The sequence below is a fragment of the Rhipicephalus sanguineus genome, chromosome 3, assembly GCF_013339695.2.
Source record: "Rhipicephalus sanguineus isolate Rsan-2018 chromosome 3, BIME_Rsan_1.4, whole genome shotgun sequence".
Classification (NCBI taxonomy): domain Eukaryota; kingdom Metazoa; phylum Arthropoda; class Arachnida; order Ixodida; family Ixodidae; genus Rhipicephalus; species Rhipicephalus sanguineus.
The window spans coordinates 786992-808797 of NC_051178.1; the positions used below are offsets into that span (position 1 = coordinate 786992).

Consider the following 21806-nt stretch of genomic DNA (forward strand, 5'->3'; position numbering starts at 1 on the left):
AAAATGCATGCCTTTTTCCTGTGCCACATAGAGTATTGTGGCAAAACATTTTTGCTCGAAAAAAATTTTGACGATCATGGCGCCCCCTCGAATTTCGCTTGTATTTGTTAAACCGTGCCTTATAGAAAAATGTGTATGAAATTTATTTTTTGTGTGTTGAGCTTCGAACCCACGCTTGCGCGATCGCAGAGGTTCTGTTTAGTTGTCCTATTCTTTATTTCCGAAAATTTTGTGTTTCACTACCAGCTACGTATCTTGAAAAACTACGAAAATCTTCAAAGTTCGTGATTTTTCCTTGAGCTATCTAGAACTCCCCCTAACCAATATAAATAATAGTATCATTTTCAGGAAAGTGTAGTTTAGTACAAAAATGTTTAGGGGTAAAATAGACTTTAAATCTTCTCGAAAAAATTGGGAAATAGAGAAAATATGCGATTTCTTGCATGTTTCACCATATTTTTCATACTGATGTGGTCCAAGTAAAAATCCTCGTCATGCGGCGTTCGATAGTAGACTACATCATTAAGTAATGAAGAAAGTCTAATCAAATCATTTTTTGTTTTAAGGAAGAAAATAATTTTTGAATTTGGCCCTCCGAACGCGTCCTGCATTTCTTTTTGTTGGTGCTTCGCCGCAAAGCACGTGGTCGCCCTTGCAGCTGACACTCGTCACAGGCAGAGGCAAGATGCGAGATGTATGTCAGTGACACTTGAGTGGTCGAAAGTCTTCTCGCGTTGATGTCAGGGCGACTAGTAATGAATTCGCGTTACATTGGGAGCTTGCTTGGCGGGCTCAATGGTAAGTATGGACGCCCGAGAGAAGCCTATGGCGCCGTTGGTACAATGTGCTAGAGGGCTGTCTGCACAATTAAGGCTCGTTCACACCGGCGACTAGCAACGGTCGCGCGACTAAGTTAGTCGCAAAGCGACTGGTCGCAAATGGTCGCAAATGGCCGTTTTGGTCGCAAAGCGACTGCTTTGACTCAGTCGCTCGCTGCTCGATTTTTCAGTCGCGCGACTGCAGTCGCAAAGGTTCTGAGCCAATCACATGTGCAGGAACAGGACGTCACCTTGTTTTACGGGGCAATGGCCATACGAGCTATATACGAGCACACGTGAATTCTATGTGGCGACATATATAGGTCGCACGCAGGTTTGAACATCAGTCGCTTTGAGTCGCTTTTTGACTTGCAGTCGCAAATGGTCGCCCGACCAGGGCTTGTCGCTGGTGTGAACGAGCCTTTAGCATGCGCATACTGAAAGAAATATTGCACATTGTATACACTTGTCTGTCTTGGTATACGTGTTGTGCAGACGGCCCTCTAGCACATTGTGGAAACGGCGCCATAGGCTTCTCTCGGGCGTCCATACTTACCATTGGGCCCGCCAAGCAAGCTCCCAATGTAACGTGAATTCATTACTCGTCGCCCTGACATCTACGCGAGAAGACTTTCGACCACTCAAGAGTCACTGACATACATCTCGCATCTTGACTCTGCCTGTGACGAGTGTCAGCTGCAAGGGCGACCACGTCCTTAGCGGCGAAGCACCAACAAAAAGAAATGCAGGATGCGTTCGGAGGTCCAAATTCAAAAATTATTTTCTTCCTTAAAACAAAAAATGATTTTATTAGACTTTCTTCATTACTTAACGATGTAGTCTACTATCAAACACCGCATGACGAGGATTTTTACTTGGACTGCATCAGTATGAAAAATACGGTCAAACATGCAACAAATCGCACATTTTTCTAATTTCACAATTTTTTTCGGGAAGATTTGAAGTCTAACTTACCCCTAAACATTTTTGTACTAAAATACACTTTCCTGAAAATCATACTATTATTTATATTGGTTAGGGAGAGTTCCAGATAGCTCAAGGAAAAATCCCGAACTTTGAAGATTTTCGTAGTGAAGATTTTCGTGATAGTGAAACACGAAATTTTCGGAATTAAAGAATAGGACAACTAAACAGGACCTCTACGATGGCGCAAGCGTGGTTTCGAAACTCAACCCACAAAAACATGGATTTTATACAGATTTTTCTATAAGGCACGGTTTAACAAATACAAGTGAAATTCGAGGGGGCGCCATGATCGTCAAAATTTTTTTCGAGCAAAAATGTTTTGCGACAACACTCTATGTGGCACGGGAAAAAGGCACAAATTTTATCAGCAAAATCTGCGATCTGCGAGCGCCACGTCTGGGACACTTGGCATGGAATGACCCATATATATATATATATATATATATATATATATATGGGTCGCCAGCCCTCCCACTCGCGAACGAGTTGGTACGCCACTGCTCGGGGGCGCATGTGACAGCCCTCCCGTTTAGCGGCCGCTTGAGAATGAAGTCGCGTTTATATTTCTTTTAACGTGACAGCGTCAAAAAGCTCGTTTCGCAGAAATTCCGGTGTCGTCGGCGTCATTGGTTCTGAGCGAAAAAGCAGCTTTGTTCGTGAGGGAAAATTCGAGGGTGTTTGCACTTTGGCTTTCCTTGCAGCACTGTGTATACGTCTCCAGACCATCGAGAAGCGAACGCAAGCTAGCGATTAAGAAGGCGATAGTGTGTGTGCATGCGTGTGCATGCGTGTGCACGAATATTGCTGTCGCGTTTTAAGGGCGAAACGTAAGAGTCCCTCCACCCCTTTTTTTTCTTTTTTTGCCGGGTTTTCTGTCGACAGCATTTTATTGCGTACGCTGCGGCGCGCCGCCTCTAGTCAGTTTATAACTAGGACCCGACTTAGAGTGTGCGTACGTGTGAGCATAATCGCGTGCATTTATGATCGCGGATTCTTTGTGCATGTCAGCGGTTTTCGTCGCGATAAGCTGACGAAGAATGCATCACCGTCACTTCATCCATTGAGCTACTGCCAAAGATATTGACTGCACGAACTTTTCTTTACAGCTCCCTATATTTGGAGAGGTGCAAGACTAAAACAAGCTCCGAAACAAGATCCTATATGGCAAGAGAGTAAAACAACCTTTCATTTTCTCGTGGGATGCAGGATTGGAACAGGCACTTTACTCTGTCTCGCCAGGAGGAGTGAAAGGTCTTTTCACTCCTCCTGGCAAAAGAGAGTCAAGCGCCTCCCTGTAGAGAGAGCATAATGAGATCTGCGGGAGTAACACAGCTCTTCAACTCTCACTGCAGGAGTTTCAGTTTTTATCGTGTAGGAGACCAGCGTGCGGGCTCTGAAAATGCGAACATTTCTTTGGCTAGCACGATTGGTGTTGAATGGTTGGAAGATCTGGCTCCAGGTGGGACGTAACCCCTATCTGCTGTTTCTGCGGGGCCGAACGTTGTTGCCACAGAGTTTCCTATAATACTTACTAGAGGGAACTCTGGCGCTGCGATCGTTCAGCCACCATGGGGATGATGGGTAGCACATGGGTTTGCCTAACCTCCCTGCTTGCGGCTTCGAACACACTTGTGGCTTTGTTTATTGCAGTGTTTTGGCTTTTGTTTCGGATAAAAGAATGGATCATTGTAAACTTCGTGAGCCTTTTTTAATTGGACCTATAATGGTCAAGGTGGTGAAGTTGAACTGCTGAAGGCTTGATGAACTTCGTCTTGCGAGAAAGTGGCTACAGGCCACACGAAGCCAAACGGAGCCGAAAGAACGAAGCTTGGACAAATCCATGTACTGCCCATCACTCTCATGCTGGCTGAAACGCCATGCGTTGCAGCTCCCATAGACAGTAGCACCAGATTTCCCTCTAGTGCATTACTAGGAAGGTCTATGATTATTGTCACGGCGCGAGCATGCCGAAGGGCTTGTGCTCGCAGGCAACATACGAAAATACTAAGGCTGCCAGTGAGAGGAGGGATTGGTGTCCCTGATGACATTGGCACTACTGAAATAAACTACGACGACATTTACTCTACGATTACCATATATATAACTGGATGGAGACTGATAAATAAAATTGCTGTGGTTGAACGCGGTGAAACCAAGCTTGTCGAGTTATAGCTTGTGAGCCTTCCGGCTCACAGGCACCGCTCCTCTTCCCCGTTTCTTCATGCCTGATTCTGGCGAAGCGGCTGCTAGACTGCCGCTTGTATAGCTATATAGCAACTACATGCGCCCTCTCGGCGGGTTTATGCCTACCGAGAGTGTCCTATGACGTAAGCTAAGTGCAGCGTGGTTGGCAGCGCGCTACCCATGCCGATCGCGGAGGCTTCGAGTGCAGAAAGCTTCCGGAAGGGGTCGTGGGATGATCAACCCATCTAGAGTCACTAGAAAATTTTCAGAGTATCGCATCTGTTTTCCGCGCGCCGCCGCCGACGCGATTGGCTTACTCGCATCACGTGACCTCTCGCCGCCATATCCCTTCCAAGCGCTTTGGGTGCAGGCGCGTTGAATGCAGAGCGCGGCCGGACATTTAGCAGTACCACGGTCCCTAGAAGTACTTCGTCGCTTTTTTAAACGCGTCATGCAGATGCCAGAGAGTAGCTCACCAGTAACCGAACATTGCTGGTGAGCTACTCCGGGAATTTCGCATATTTTTGCATTCCATGTAGGAAACATTAACGTCAAAGAGCGTCGTTGTACGTGGCTGCATAGTTGGCCGCGGAATGAATTCGCCCCCCTCGAAGAACACTCCTCTCTGCAATGAACTACACAAACTTTGCTGGAAAAGCTCTCATGCAACAGGATATTTCACCTTTTCGGTTCGCTATGTTCAGCGATATTGAAAACTACATACTACATACCTTGCTATTTGCTCGGCTGTTTATATCTCGATCTGTTGAACAGATTGTGCATGCATTTCGAGCTATAAGCGTGTCACGCACGAGAGCGAAATCGAAGACTTAATAAAATAATAACTGTTTACTGTATACCTTGAAGGCAATTGTCGCATGATCATTTGCCACTGCGAAAAACTGAAGCATGGAACTCTGTTGATAAGCTTGGTATAATGCAATGTTATTAAGCGTATTTTATTTTATTTTTTTCAAAAAAGAATGTTGCTAATCCTGCATTGCGCCGATCGTACCCCTACAATACTGTTTAGTTGGTGAGAAATGGTCACAGCAAAAAAGAAAAAAAAAAAGGCTTATCCATTCACGCATTGAGGGAATCAATTTCATGCGAGCCCTAGATACATATACATACTGTGCTGCAGTAGCATGCGCGTTAAAGATTTTCAGGATGTGCTATTTCTGATCAAAATAACATAAAGCACTGCGCCGACGAAGCTTTCTCAAGAGTGCATTACGAAAAAAAAAAGTTGAAATTAAAAGCAATGCAGAAACCGAACTCCAGCCGTTTACGCGCTGGCAACGCCAAAAAAAAACTTTGTCGGAACACAGCAAAATATTTGAAAATGCACTGCAGCGTTGGGAATATTAAGGACACAAAAAAGAGGAAATGAAACAACTGAGTAGTGACGTCAATCATTTTTGATGGCCTATTTTCTACGTATCTGTTAGGAAATGACAACGTATTCGCAAAATAAGGTGCACCTTACCTATCGCCCGCCGAATCGCCCATGCGTTCGGCTGCTGGCGTTCCGAACCGAGACAAATACTTCACGCACAACTTCCACTTACAGTACACACACCACTTCTATTACAGATAACACCCAGCTGAACAGCAAGCATGGTGCGCAAGTAAGGTATGCGTCAGCGATCAGTCGAAGGACGCAATGCTGAATGTTCTCGATGTTCGATAATGTTCTCGAATGCGCTATGAAGTGAACCTGAACACCGACTGCAAGGCTAGCGCATACAGTCAACATTCACCAATTGTCGCAGTAAATGGCATCTCGCACGGTCATTACGCTAATGCAACTATGTCTACAGCTCCGGACCTAGCGAACACACCCGGCCGTGAAACGAAAAGAGACCGATGAAGCCACGAAGAGAGTTCGCGAGCACATGGCAACATTCGCCGCACGTTTCAATAGCTACACCGCTTACCGCGCAGTCGATTCATGACTGTCGATGACTCGAAATCGCTTCTGATATCCTATTGAAGAAACACACACACACACACACACATATCGCAGTTACGCCGAGCGTAACACGGCATCGAGGCGAAAAGATCGGTCACTTCTCAACACACGCTACCAACGCGCCGGACGGTCCGGAAGGGAAATGGCCGCCGCCGGTCAATGTTGCCCGCGTGCAGCCTACCTTTGCGGTACTCTGAAATTTTCCAGTGACTCTAAACCCATCCAGAGCCATATTATACCCTTCGGGAGAATTGGGCGATTCTTTCATCTCGCCGCTGTCCGCTCCCCGCCCCAGCGCCGCCCTCTTCTCGTGACGTAGACCCTCTCTCCTCGCCGGCGGCGGCTCGCGGCAGTGGCGGCAGCGCGGCGCGGAGTCTGGCGGAGCCCCTACTGCGAGGCACGGCGCGCAGCATTTACACGATTGCTGAGGAGCGCCCGTAGGTCGCGAAGCTCTTGTGCGAAGCCGCGTATGGTCTCGCGCGCGTATTCATTGCGACTGCTCCTCGCATTCATGCGTGAATTTGTTGCGTGCGATGGGGTGTTGTTGCGTGGTTCGCTGCTCAAATAGCAGCGCGCAGGGTTTCCGCCTTTTTAGGCTTCCCAAGGAAAAGAAGCGATGACGCCTTTGGATTAGAAACATCAGATGCAGCAAATGGACCCCGACCGAGTGCTCCGTGTCATTCGAGATACGCGCTTGAGTATTTCGCTTGAATATTTCTGGTATTGTAAACAGCGTAACGTTAACGCAAACTTCTTATTCGTTGTGCAATGGGGCCCTTTCGGGCGCACATACATTAAAAATGGCTTTGTCACGCTGAAAAAAAGTAGTTTTATGGTTCGCGTTTCTAACGCTTGGGCAGATTGAAAATTTGCAACGATCACGCTATATGTGTCAGGCCTGATGTGTTGCGTTTACGTAATTTATCGCGCGCTCTGCGCATGGGCTTGGGATGTTACCGAGATGTTTTGAAGGGAACATTTATTTCGATATCGCGGGTTAGTGCCGCCGCGCGTCAGCTGCGGCGGTTACCTGGCATGTGTTGTACGTTATGTGGTCTGCGTTTCTGTGGCTGTGAGCCTATGGTGTCATTTACCGCTGTGTTGCCGCTTGTGTACATCCTACCAGTTTCAAGCTTAATTCGCGCATGTTAATAACCCGCGCCTCTACTAAGCGAATGTGCCCTGCGCTTTTTAGGTCATGCACGTATAGTGCACTATGTCTGTGCTCGTGCAGGGAGCTCTTCTACTATAGCAAGAGCCCCTGATGTGCTCGATGAAATGTCGTGATTAGGAAGTATAGCGTGAAGAAGTTGAGCAGAAAAAGTCAGTTTCACCGCAAAGGCGAAGCAATGAAAGCGATAGCAACAAATTGAAGTGAGGCTGGTAGCTAACTGTTTTGTATCCGATCTCGCGTAACTACAAGACGCTGGTGTAAGAGAATACGTCTTCTTCAGGGAGTACGCCGCTCCATGGCAGGGAATACGCCCAGAGAATACGCCGCTCCAGGGAGCGATGCTATCCGCATAGTCACTTCGCGCTGAGAGCGCAGCACGTAGAAGAGTACACGAGCCGCCCGCCGTGATGGCTTTCGAGATAGCGCGCGCGCCAGCGTTCGCGCCCGCGCCCTTAGATTCAAAGTTCAAAGTTGCTCCTCGCGCGACATCCCCCCCCCCCCTCCCCGGAAGGACATGACGGACACGGTGACGGCAACGGCGACGGCAAAAACCCGTCGAGACTGTCCATATAATTGCTATCGCAATAAAAATGATTTTCTAAAGTAAACCAACAGGATGTCCTCTATCACAGACTAGCAGAACGAAGTATTGTTTTCATTTAACACTCACCTATTAGGGATCCTGCACCTGCTCTAGCGAAAACCTTAGATGCCTCAGCAAACGCGAAAATTGACCGCCGGCGTCGGCATCCCGCGTCGGCGACGTCAACCCGAGGGATATGAAAAAGCATCACGTAATGACGTCATCGTATACGAACAAAGCTTGTGACGTCATGATGACGTCGAATAACGTGACTTTACGCGAGGGCGTCATCACATGACTTCGCCAATTTGCGCTGCCTCCGTGATTAGCGGCCGATCACGGAGGCTGTGCAAAGCGCCGATATCATGTGATAACAATATCAGATGACGTAACGTAAGTTGACGTCAGCATGACGTCATTGACACGTCACAAATTTGAGCTTCTGTAATGTCCTGGTGACGTCATCACATGATTTTTACTGCCTCCAAGATCGGAGGCTGCACATCCCGCGGTCTTGCATTGCCTGCGTGATTGGTTGGCCGGACACAGAGGCTATACAAAGCACCGATGTCATGTGATGGCAATATGAGATGACGTAACATAATCCGACGTCAGCATGACGTCGTTGACAAGTCGCAAATTTGAGCTATCTACGACGTACTGGTGACGTCATCACAAGATTTTCTGCCTCACTCGTGTTGGCGCCGAAGCTTCGGGACTCCAGTGAATTCTCGCGTTTCATGAGGCATCTCAGGCGTTCACCCTAAAAGAAATGTTTTAATGACCGCGACATTCACCAGCGCAAATTCCACTTGTATGAACAACCCCATACTAGAGTGACCTAGAATAGGGGGAGTGTCCAAAGCACCGGCTCCCGCCTGGGCCTTTTGCCGTGAACTCCCGCGTAGCGCCGCTGCTGCGCCGGACCCGGGGCGTTTTCACGCTCGGGAAGCGCGCGGAAAGCCAGGGGCGCCTGCTACGCGCTGTAGTTTTTTGCGCCGCGGTTTCACACACAGCACTTTAAGTCTACTTAACTTTTATAATGCGGTGCGGAATGGAGCTTATCCTTCTTTAAGCGTTGTGTTAGTGCTGGGGCAACAACAGAATGAAAAAAATCATGTGTTAAGCGGCATCAGTGTGGTCTAGTTCCGGTCACAAAGTTCGAGAACATTGGTGCGTGTGTAAAAACACGCAAAACGGACACGCACAAGCAAAGAACAAAAAAACTTATTCGCACGAGTAATCACGCATGCACGAATTAAGAGTAATAAAAAAAGTAAATTGCACGCGCAGTCAGCTGAAATACTTGCGCGCAGTGGCCGCTTCACAGTATGAGCTTTTTACTCGTAGTCGCCACTGGTTTGCTAGCCATACGCTCACCGCTTTATTCGACAATTCATTAGCCTCTACTAGCTCTTTTTATGGACAGAGCACACCGGGAAGACGCAAGGGAAACAAAAAAAAAGAGTAGAGACGGCCATACGACCGCAATGCTGTTGGCTTATTTTTGCTTCTGAGGTAGCGTACAACAAGGCTCACCGTGGGCAAACATTTGAAAGAAAAGCAATGCCAGGTAAACTAACCTTATTCCACAAGTTTTTGCATAAAAGGCGTAATATAGAAAATGCTTTACAAATATCCAGATACCATAAAACAAAGTTACAAATGCCCCCATTCTTGCTGTACAAGCTGCCTGAACCGAAAATACGGTAAGAAATTGACAAATAGAAGTGTAATATCTCAATCACTTCAGAAAATTGTTCAAATGCAGAGATCCCTTATGTACCAAGCCTGAAAAAATGCAACATGCGATAATATATATATATGCATTGGATCAACGTTATGGAACGTTCGTGCGAGATGCATGCATTGCTTCAAGCCTTCACCATACGAAATGAAAACAGTTTCAAACAACTCATTCTCAACTTCAGATGTTTTCACGGTTCTCGGAGGTTAGCGTTCGCCCGGTTCAGAGACTTTACAAAAAGATGTGGACGAGTAGTTACATGATATACAATTGTTTCCGCGGCAGTTGAATGCGCGCCAACAGGGCACCCGACCACGATTTCCCGCTTTTTCCTGATGACCTCAATATAGCGTCCCCCACAATTTTGTGCTGAAGCTCCGGAGTACTTAAATAGCGAGTCTGCTCATCTCTTGAATAAATATAAAGAGATGACAAGACGGGTAAAGCAATCCTCTTTTGTCCCGCAGACGCGTGCAATCAGCTGCTCTGACCTGAGAATCACGTTTGTTTTCGGGCGATCGCTCGTAACATGAAGTGAGGCATACACGATCTTGCACTGTTATCGTTTCATTTTCTTTGGTTTGTCTTTTTTTTTTAAGACTAAAGCCTTAGATGCCTCATCAAACACGAAAATTGACCGTCGGCGTCCCGCGTAGCCAACACGAGTGATGCACAAAATCATCACGCGATGACGTTGACAGAACTTGTGACGTCACTACGACGTCATTTAATGTGACGTCATATGATGACGCCATCGCATGACATGGTCGCTTTGCATTGCCTCCGGGACCGGGGGCCCATCACGGAGGCAATGTAAAAGCAGGTGAGGTGCAGAAAGCTTGCAATACCTTCGATTCTGTCAGTAGTCCGAAACCACGTTATGTGCAGAAAGCTTTCGGAGAGAGGCGAGGGAGGATCAATGCATCGACTGACGAAAAAGATGGCTTTCGTTTTCGAGTCATCTCAGGCGAATTCATAAGGGACCATGTTTTTTTTTTTCATGTAATTTTCTCGCACACATTTTACCTATGCGGTCAGTTATTCAAAATGTATGGGTAAGTCTAACATGTTGACATCGATATTGGTGACCACCACGTTGTTTTTATAACCTGACGGAAGCAAATCGTCAGAATTATTTCTGGCTACAGAAAGCGGGTTTGCGCGCCACACACCATATTATTATTGTTAGTCGTTACACAAATGGCAAGCATGTCAAGTTAGTGATGCCATGACTTAGCGGTCGTGTTGGGCACACATACACTCGTGCCCCTCCGTGCCAATTTTCGTGTATACCAAGTGAACGAGACGCGAGTTACGCGAGTAATTTTTTACTTTTGGTACAGCGGCCACGCCAACTGACACATTCGGCTTCGCATGAAATGGCTTGAAACAGGAGAGCGCCGGAGGCAGCCTTGTAAAACAAATTGAACGCACGAAATAAAAGATAGGATATGAAGGGTGCAAACGCGTTAGCATGCATGAGCTATAGTTACTACGTGCATATCTGCTACGTTCTCCTGGTGATCTCCAGTTTATTCTCTCCTGCAGCAAGTTTACGTTCGTCATTCCACACGAAAGTAAGTTAAGCGCCTTTCCTCACAATGAAGTGCGTGCAGGATGCGTTCCTCAAACAGCCGCGGAAGTGTGGACCAATGCGGTGGCAAACCAGCTGAAAGGATATATACAAAATCCCCGTTTCACAACATACAGACTAACAAACGCGTTGTCTGTGTGATGCGTCGCTGCAGTATTATGTTGCAGTGACACAGTATCAAATATTGCCCAAAGTTCCGCAATTTTAGCTAATAGCGGTTAAAATATCACGCACGTAGCAGACGCTCGCCCCTTTGACGCGGCTTCCGCCGCGGAGAAAGCCCACGGGTCCGGCACAGCAGCGCCGCGGCGCGGCAGTTCACCGCAAAAGGCCCTCGCTCCTCCCATGTATTCGCGCGGCGCTTTCGACACTCCCCCTATTCTAGGTCACTCTACCCATATTGTTGAAAGCGCGAGCATGGGAGATTCGATTTCTGACTGTAGTGATCTTGCGCACTCACCGGTACTTCGCTCCCGAAGCAAATAAAGAAATCAATGTTATATATTTAGTACACTCAACAGTTCAACTCAAAAGTCGGAGCGAGCATCATCGCAGGGTCGAAAAGCTTCTCACTAGATAACTGTGCAGAGAAGCGCCAGCCGAACCGTACTAAACATCTTCAGCGTCAGAAACATTACTAAGAGTCGTTATTATTTAACCTAAGCTTCAAAAAGATTAATCAAGAAAACAAACCAAAATAGACGCAAACCCACAGGTCTTCATGGCACGATAAGTCACCTATGATTTGAAGCGGTATGACCCTTTGGACAGAAGATGAAGAAGCACGAGAGCCGGGGCAGGAAAGAAAAGGAGGATGAGGTTAGAAATAAAGCAGATTAAGATGGACGCCAGTTCCATACTGTAGCTTTAATGCTGTTCCGTTCTTTTAAGTAGGAACATTACATTATTTTGGCGCAGCCGGCCATCGAAGCCATCATGTGGGTGACGTTCTTCATTGACGAGACCTCCGAGGAGAAGATTATCTTTTCGAAGTACCTAGTTCAAGACGAAGCAGCGGTAGACCTACCTCGTGAGCTCAGCTCGGCAGAACTCGTGAACCTGGTTGTGGAAAAGGCAGCCGTGGACACTACTGAACTACGACGCAAAGGTGCCGTGAAAGTGAACTTGCGTGTGGCGACCTTCAACGGCCTAGTCCTTTAACCAGCGCGTCGAAAAGACTCAGGATCACGGTCTTCGACGGAAGAGGTGAGCCTCGTTTTGAAAACTCTTCAGCTGCAACAGGAACAGATTGTCCAACAAAACCAAATAATGACATCTCTTATAAGCTCTCTGAATGCTGAGAAACCGACGCCTAAATTCGTAGAACCTGATGCCTTCGACGGTGTGTCTTCAAGTCCAGATAGTTGGCTTGATTTCTACGAATATGCCGCTGGAAAAAAGTGGCTCTCTGATGAGGCTAAAATCACCAACATGCGCGTTTACTTGAGAGGTGTTGCGCGAAAGTGGTATGAAATATGCATTCTGGAAGACAGTGACGACTCTTGGAGCCAGTGGAGGAAAAAGTTTTTGACTGCATTCCGAAGCAATCCATTACAAAGATGTAACACGGCGCTTAATTTCAAGTCTGAGCAAAGCTCCCTTGTCGAGTACTTCTTTGAGAAACGCCGTCTTTTAAAGCTGGCTGAGCCTTTGCTTCCATCTGCGGCCGTAGTTGCCTTAATAATGCATGAATTGCACACTGAAGTGTTGAAGCAAGTGCAAATACTGTCACCAGACACTCTAGATGACCTCCTCGCGTGTCTTCAGAACATACCATCAGCTTCGGAAACAAGCATAACCGCCAAGTCAAGCAGCTGTTTCAGTCGGAGTAAAGCGGACTGGTCAAGCCGCGCTCAGCGAGAACCGAGCCACCTCGCAAGTAGCACGGATAACTTGCCCTGGCGCGTTCCAAGAGGTCGAGTGAATAATATCGACACTGAAGCTCAGGAGTATTCGACAGAAAAAAACTAATAAACGAGGGTGATCAGTCCCACCCGATGACTCCAAATGAGACTGTTTATTTAAGTTGCTCTAGCCTACTTCACATTCCCGTCAAAGTAGGAAACAAACATATGATGGCTCTGGTAGACAGCGGTGCTTCTGTGTCTATTATAAGTGCCAAGCTGGTGGATGCAAGTCGCTTGCATAGTGGAAGAATACTACGGGTACAAGTCTATGATGGAAAAGTAACGTTGCATGATCAGTGGGCCTTTGTAAACATCGAGTTCCAGGGTCAGAAAATAGAGAGCGAAGTGTTGGTGATAGAGGGGGTGACGTACGACTTTTTGCTATCAAGACCAGATATAAAGAAACTAAAGATCAACGTGTACTGGGACGATGTAGTTCTAGTCGAAGGAGTAGCAAGGAACGAGACAAATCAGGGTAGACAAGATAATCTACGAGTTGTCAAGTGCGCGGAGGATATCGCAACGACCTACCCTGAACTTGTATGCATAGGAAGCTATCCTCAGACGATGAAGTCACACAAGGTTCCTTTCGAACTCGCTGACAAGACCGTCATCCGAAAAGCACCTTACATAATGTCAAGGGAGCGAAAGATGTGGCTCAAGAAAGAGTTGCAGGAGATGCTAGATGCTGATATCATACGACCTTCGGTATCACCCTTCGCTTCTCCCATAACGATCGCACCGAAAGAAGACGGGACCTTCAGATTATGCACCAACTACAGGGTTCTCAATCGCCAGACATAACTCATACCATTTCCTATGCCGAAGATCGACACAATTATAGATGAGACCGGGGTTGCCGACATTTTTCGCGCATCGATTTATGCAAAGGTTTCTGGCAGATCCCACTAACCGAAGAAAGAAAAATGTACACCGCTTTTATCACGCCATTCGATCTCTACGAGTATAACCGGCTTCCTTTCGGTTGGAAAAACTCGCCAGCGTGGTTCCAGAAGATCATGAACGACGTCCTAAAGCCATTCCTTGGTGTTTTTTGTAATATGTACATAGACGACATTATAGTCTTCTCCAAAACAGAGGCTGAGCATCGGGACCATCTGTCTCATGTGTTAAACGCCTTGAGCTTGGCACATCTCAAGGTTAATTTTAAGAAGACTGCATTCTTTCAACAAAAAGTTGTGTTTCTTGGAAGAGTCTTTGATGGGAACACCAAAAGCACAAAACAAGAGTCCATCGAGACGATCTCCCAGTTGAAGAAACCATATGACGTCCATTCACTGCGTGTGTTTTTGGGATTGGCAGGACATTTCCGATCTTTCATAAAGGACTTTGCTGTCAAAACTAGATGCCTCACGCGCTTAGCGCAGAAAGAAGTTCCCTTTGAATGGAGTGACGAATGTGAGAGAGTCTACCGTGACTTGTTGCACAGAATTTCTTCTGACCCAGTTCTGTGCATACCAGACTTCACTTTACCCTCTGAATTGAACACTGACGCCTCACATTATGGGACTGGTGCAGTGTTGTATCAAAAATGTATTGAAGCGTCCGGCCGAGAAAAGCGACACGTAGTAGGCTACTACAGTTACACCTTCAAGCCGTCTGAAACAAACTACACTACTACGGAAAAGGAAGCACTGGCTGTTCTGAAGGCCGTTGACTACTTCCGCACGAACCTGCAACGTACGAAGTTCACTTTGTTCACCGATCACCAGGCACTCACTAATCTCTTGAATATGACCCAAACTAAAGGACGTATTGCCAGATGGGTGAATTACTTGCAGCAATTTGACTTCACCATCTCGCACCGACCAGGACCGCTTTTAACCGATGCCGATGCTCTATCAAGATTGATGGTACAAAACACCACAGAACAATCCGAAGAAATCAATGAAGTGAAGCTGTGGGAAGGCTCAGAACAACTGGTTTTTACTGAAGGTCGGTATCAAGTCCCACCAACTATTGTTTCCAGAGTGCTTTACTTGTACCACGATAGCACAGAATCTGGAGGACACGACGGATTTTGGCGTACCTACAACAAGTTGGTCAAGAGGTTTACGTGGCCTCACATGAAGAAAGACATCAGTCAGTACGTTCGTTCATGCCATGTGTGTCAAGTACACAAAGTCAAGTATAAACAGCCTACGGACACCATGATACTACCTTGCCACTCGAACGTGCCTTTTGAAGTAGTTCACCTGGATTTCGCCGAACTTAATAAGAAACGAGAAGGAGTCAGAAAAACGCAAGCTTTTCTTCTGGCCATAGATGAATGCACCAGGATGGTCGCGGCACGAGTCGGAAAAGAAGATGCAAATAGCGTCATAACCCTTCTCGAAAGAGACATGTTTAGAAGTACGCGGACAATCGTATGTGATAACGGCCCCGCGTTCAAGAGCGAAACGCTAGCAAGATGGGCTCGAGATCACAATGTATCGATCAAGTTCTGTGCGCCATATCATCCAGCGGCGAATGGGCTTGCAGAATGTGCCATACGGGACGTGAAACAGTACATCAAGATGTACGAAAGTTTTCCTGGTGGATGGAAATGTTCTTTAGAAGCAGCCGTAAAACATCACAACAGATCCTACACAAGTGGCTTGGGGTGCAGTCCACAGTACGCTTCTACAGGAGAAACCCCTATTCTGCAAGCAGACCGTGAGTTGGGATTCTTGGAAAACCTCAAGATTGTCGAGGAGAGGCAACAAAAATCACAGGAGGAGAGGTACCGAAAACAAATGAAAAAGAATTTCGACAAGAGGCATCGAGCAGACATGCCAGACATTCAAGTCACCGACCTCGTACTAGTGAGGAAAGGAATAAGAGATTCCAGTGCCAACTTTTACGGTCCTTACTCTGTGACCAAGACAGCCACCCAGAACGGAATTTTGAAGAATGTCTGGTACACTGGTGAACGTGGATCAGTTGAATGTGCTTCAATTAGGAATGTCTTCAAGTATTACCCCAGGAGGGGTAATTAAAAGAAAGCGGGAAGGGTGACGCGGTATGACCCTTTGGACAGAAGATAAAGAAGCACGAGAGCCGGGGCAGGAAAGAAAAGGAGGATGAAGTTAGAAACAAAGCGGATTAAGATGGACTCCAGTTCCATACTGAAGCTTTAATGCTGTTCCGTTCTTTTAAGTAGGAACATTACATGATTGTACGATACTCCCCCATGCGAATTCTGCGCGCAGCTTTGTATTGAGGCAACGCCAACTGGTGTTTGAAGTTGTGGCTATCCGCATCGGAACATTGGTTACATATTGCCACAGAAACGGCCAGTGCTCGAGTGCTATACGCAAACCACTCTGTGCATTGCAGGCGTCGCGAACCAAGCGAAACGCTGACATCGACATACCCATCAAGACAAGCGACACAGTCGCAGCGCACCCGCCATCCGTGCATGCGCACAAGCTCCGACCGAATGGCCACCGCCCGTGACGGAGGAAGAAAGCGATGTTAGAGGCCAGTGGCTTGCGATGTAGACAGACTCCTCATTGGCTGTCTTTTGTCCTCGATCGCTCTATCGGTTATGCCGACGACGCCAACGGCGACGCCGAACAACGCAGGAACGGGCGCCAAAGAGCTGCGTTCTAAAGGCGCCGCGCGTTGTGTAGAATGTCGTGGACTCGAATCAGCGTACAGAACTCTAGAAGTCAGTTTCTCGATGCTTTAGACACATCTAATTCTCTCCATAGTCTTCATTAAACTTGCATAACAATGTGCTTGCACAATTTCGCGTTCGCAATTTGTTTAGCAGCGATAGATTTCACGAATGAACAGCGCGTACATAACCTCAGCCGTGCGCCCGTCGCGCGGGAAGACTATATATGGCGGACGGCGCCGGAGCGGAGGTGTGGCCGTGACGTGAACGGCGTCATCGCCGCGCCGCGACATCACTGCTCCGCCCATTCGCCAGAGTCTCCCGATATGCGGTTCTGAACCCATCTAGAGTTCTGTATACGCTACCTTTAGGTAGCAGAGTTGCTCGTCCGTCTTCCAAACGCCGCTAGCAACCATGCATTGCAGAGAAGCTGACGCTCGGGCCACTTTATGTATTTCTCGTCACTGCCGCTGCATAGAACTGAATTAAAACTAGTCATCGACAGTCAATGTTTATCGCCGGTCTCCGACACGTCAGACAAGTTGATCGGCCACACGGTAGGCATGCCGCCATCGAAAACGGAGTGCGACATCAACGCATAGCTTTGGTTGCTAGACAGACCTATGCGCAACTCTGCTACCTTTAGGTAACAGAGCTGCGCATCTGTCTTCCAAACGCCGCTAGCAACCATGTATTGCGGACAAGCTTCCGCTTGGGCCAATTTTTGTATTTCTCTGCGCCGCCGCTTCAGCGAATTGGATTGACACCTGACATCGACAATTAAGTTATACACCGATCTTCGACATGCCAAACATGTCGATCAGCGACACGGTAGCCATGTCGCCTGCAAAAACGGAAAACGGCTTCGCCGTATAGCTGTGGTTGCTTGCCAGATCTATACACAACTCTGCTACCTAAAGGTAGCATATACAGTAACTCTAAACCCATCGACTAAAAAAGACATCGCTGATCCCTCCGTCAGAGGAATCGGCGTAACACGTAAGTGAAACATGTCTTCACAAACGTAGTTGAGCGTTTGCTCTGCATTGTTTCGACGCAAGGGCGAAGGAATGAATGCTATAGCAACAAATTGTAATGTCATGCGAAGAATGGCAAGTAGCTGGAAACTCGCAACGCGCTGTTCGAGCAGAATGAACGCACGGAAAGAACATAGCATGAGCGCGAACTAACAACTGTCGCAGCTGGACAGTTAAAGCGCGCTACTCAAACACAAAGGAGGACGCACGAAACAAACGCACAAGTATACACAAAATGAGCGCAAACTAACTGTCACAGTTATAACTTATTAGTGTCTCTGCAGCGCGCTCCTTTCGCAAAAGCGGCCGCTGCAGTGAGCGAAGTGACCTTCGTGATCTCTGTAACTTCAACGCAAACTACCCACCATCACGACCTACAAACCACCCTGCATCACGAGATAAGCGGGCGCGCTCAAGAGACTACGCCCTGGGGAGGCGCGCGCGCATCGCAACGCGTGGGGGCGACGACCTTTAAAGCGCGCCCTTCGAACTCTTCACGCCATCTCACTAGCAATAACGAAAACACGCTGAAGTGCCACCGATGTCTGAGTACCGGCAACGGTAAATGCTGTATATAAATAGCTCGCCGTTAGTATGCAGAAGAACGTGTCGTCTGTGGCTGAGTCTGTTTGCGCCGCGCTCTGCGGAGCGAGGGGCCGTAGGTTCGACTCCCGGCGAGGGAACTTTTTCTCCTAGTTTTTAAATGCGAAGCATTTCTTAGCGAACTTCTGCGACTTTGAGCGTATCTATCTATCTATCTATCTATCTATCTATCTATCTATCTATCTATCTATCTATCTATCTATCTATCTAGCCGCCTACGACTTTGTGCTCTCCTGGTCGCTTGGTTTATCGAATGTACACCAAAATTGGTATGGCGTAAATGAAAGTATGACGAACATAAATGACAAGTCATAACATGAAAATCATGACACGCATGTCACGTACAGCATGATTTACATGCCACGCTCATGGTGCGCTGGCGGCCGTTTCGCTAGGTTGATATACACCAAAATTGGTATCTTGTGACGTCAATGTGTGACGAACATAAATGACACGAGTTTACATGAAAATCATGACACGCATGTCATGTACAGCATGACTTACGTGCCACGCTCATGGTGCGCTGGCGGGCGTTTCGCTAGCTTTATATACACCAAAATTGGTATCTTGCGACGTGACTGTGTAACAAACATAAATACCACAAGCTAACAAGAAAATCATGACACGCATGTCATGTGCAGCATGACTTACGTGCCCCGCTCATGGTGCGCTGGCGGCCGTTTCGCTAGCTTGATTGATCTACCCCGAAATTGGTATTGCGCGACGTGACTGTGTGACGAACATAAAAACACGAGTTAACATGAAAATCATGACACGCATGTCATGTACAGCATGACTTACGTGCCACGCTCATGGGGCGCTGGCGGCCGTTTCGCTAGGTTGATCTACCCCGAAATTGGTATTGCGTGACGTGACTGTGTGACGAACATAAAAACACGAGTTAACATGAAAATCATGACACGCATGTCATGTACACCATGACTTACGTGCCACGCTCATAGGGCGCTTGCGGCCATTTCGCTAGCTTGATGTATCCAGAAATTGGTATTGCGCGACGTGACTGTGTCACGAACATAAAAACACGAGTTAACATGAAAATCATGACACGCATGTCATGTACAGCATGACTTACGTGCCACGCTCATGGGGCGCTGGCGGCCGTTTCGCTAGGTTGATCTACCCCGAAATTGGTATTGCGTGACGTGACTGTGTGACGAACATAAAAACACGAGTTAACATGAAAATCATGACACGCATGTCATGTACACCATGACTTACGTGCCACGCTCATAGGGCGCTTGCGGCCATTTCGCTAGCTTGATGTATCCAGAAATTGGTATTGCGCGACGTGACTGTGTCACGAACATAAAAACACGAGTTAACATGAAAATCATGACACGCATGTCATGTACAGCATGACTTACGTGGCACGATCATGGCGCGCTGGCGGCCGTTTCGCTAACTTGATCTACCCGAAAGTTGGTATTACGCGGCGTTACTGTGTGACGAACATAAATAATATTAGTTAACATGAAAACCATGACACGCATTTTCCTTAGTGACATACAAGACGATGTATGCAGCTCTTTTCTGGCTGCTTCGCATTACATCGATTCCTACAATGCGTGGGATCTGCCGTCTTTTTTCTTTGCCATCTGTTAGTGTATATTTTACAACGTCATATCCGTGGCGGAAATACATCAGTGGAGCCGTGGTGGACCCCGGCATAAAACACTTTTGTGCTAAAAAAATAGGAATGCGGCTTTCACCTAGGAGTCGTCTTAAGCAAAAGCAAACGGGACGTTGTGAGATCTTGTGTCACCATAACGTTTTGAGCTTCGTTATTGCAGCCGTCACCTTTCCCTTTGCTGCCGTGGCATTTTCCTGCAGCTACCTGTATCTATACCCTTCATTTGCTCATATTCCTAGGATGCAGAAAGCGCCTCTGACGGCGGCGGTGCGAAAGAGTGACCTTGAGTCACTGTTGACCTTGAGTCAACACGCGTGATGCGTGGGACGAAGCTCGTGAGCAACGCGCTGATTTGCTGGAGAACCGTCAGCGCGAACTCATCCGCTAGAATTAATGTATATGTTACCTTTAGGTGGCAGAGTTTCGCATAGGTCTGGCTAGCAACCACAGCTATGCGGCGAAGCTGCACTCCGTTTTTGCAGGTGACATGCCTACCATGTCGCCAAATGACATGCGTGGCGTGTCGAAAACCGGTGATTAACTTTACTATCGATGACTAGTGTCAGTACAGTTCACTGCAGCGGCTACGTCGAGAAACACAAAAAAAATGGCCTAAGCGTTAGCTTCTCCGCAATACACGGTTGCTAGCGGCGTTTGGAAGACAGTCGCGCATCTTTGCTGCCTAAAGGTAGCATATACAGTAACTCTATCATTGGCAAAAACTATGCACCATCTAGTGGGCGATGTGTAAATGATCTTCCGCAACGCTAGCTCGGCGACACTGGCATCCTTTTTTTTTTGCAACATTCTTGAGATACCTTACTTCATTATTGATACCTAAGGAACTATTACGCCTTTGCAAGTTGCTGCTGCCATATTTAAAAAAAGTAAAGTTGTTACATATCAGTATACAGAAAGAGGTCCTGGAGTCATTGAATTGGAACTGATGTGAAATCTGAACTAAGCGAACATTTTGATGTCATTTTGTAACATAACTATGTACGTGTACTACCAGTCATGATCCCCAATGGGGTCGAGAGAATTATGTGACCTTGGCTGACCTTGCTGGTCAGATTCACGGAACGGGCCGTTTTGTGGGTTTTGTACCTGAATGAGTTGAGCTATCGCTCAAAAATATTGCACAAATCAGTACTTTCCCATTTCAAAAGATTTCATGATCCCCACACGTGCGTAACTCATACGTTTTAAAACCTAGAATTGTAGCAGTACTCACCGCATTCGTCAATGAAATTATTATCAGGGTCATTATTATGCGCTTTCACATCTGAAGAAAACGCACAGATGACATTAATACATTACTCCAAAACTCGTTCACTCATTCTGTTCGCACTCACTTTTTGATGTGTTGGTGGCCTCGCATACAACTGGATAGAAGTCACTGCAGTTGCGCACGAAAAACCACGGTACACCACCGTATAGCCAAATCGTAGTGCATGACGAAGTCCAGTCGATCTCAGCGAAGTTCATTGAAACCACGCCACTCAGCTCGCTGTTTGTAGGACATAAAAAAGCACAATGTAACCGAGTACTCGTGATAAAAATATAGCGTCCCTCATAATTTCATTGACGGGGAAGACGCCATGAACTCCAAGAGGTAAACACACAGGTAAAATAAATTAGTGAAGACCAAGAGGTCTTTACTAATTTATTGACGCTTAGGAAAATATCTCCAACGTTGCACAGTGACGAACGTCGGATATGCGGCAGATTGCCAACATTATACCACGCCTCATGGTGGTGTGGAAGAAAGCCACAGAATTTAAACAACACCAGGCCTGCGCGGTAAGCGCAGTACAGTCACCGCGAAAGCTGGAAGAGCGCCATTTCTAGATCCCGTTGTAAACTCTCTTGTGGCTGCTAGTTGAAGTAAGCTAGCAACGTACCCATGACGCCACAAATCATA

General features: G+C 47.1%; 1 protein-coding gene across 1 annotated transcript in view; it reads left to right on the top strand.

The window, feature by feature from the left end:
- Positions 1-12223, top strand: part of LOC119388406 (arylsulfatase B-like) — a 78901-nt gene extending 66678 nt beyond the window's left edge. Inside the window, 1 exon segment of the mRNA XM_049414372.1 lies at positions 11981-12223. Within this exon segment, the coding sequence (XP_049270329.1) occupies positions 11981-12223 (243 nt within the window).
- The last annotated feature ends 9583 nt before the right edge of the window (positions 12224-21806 follow it).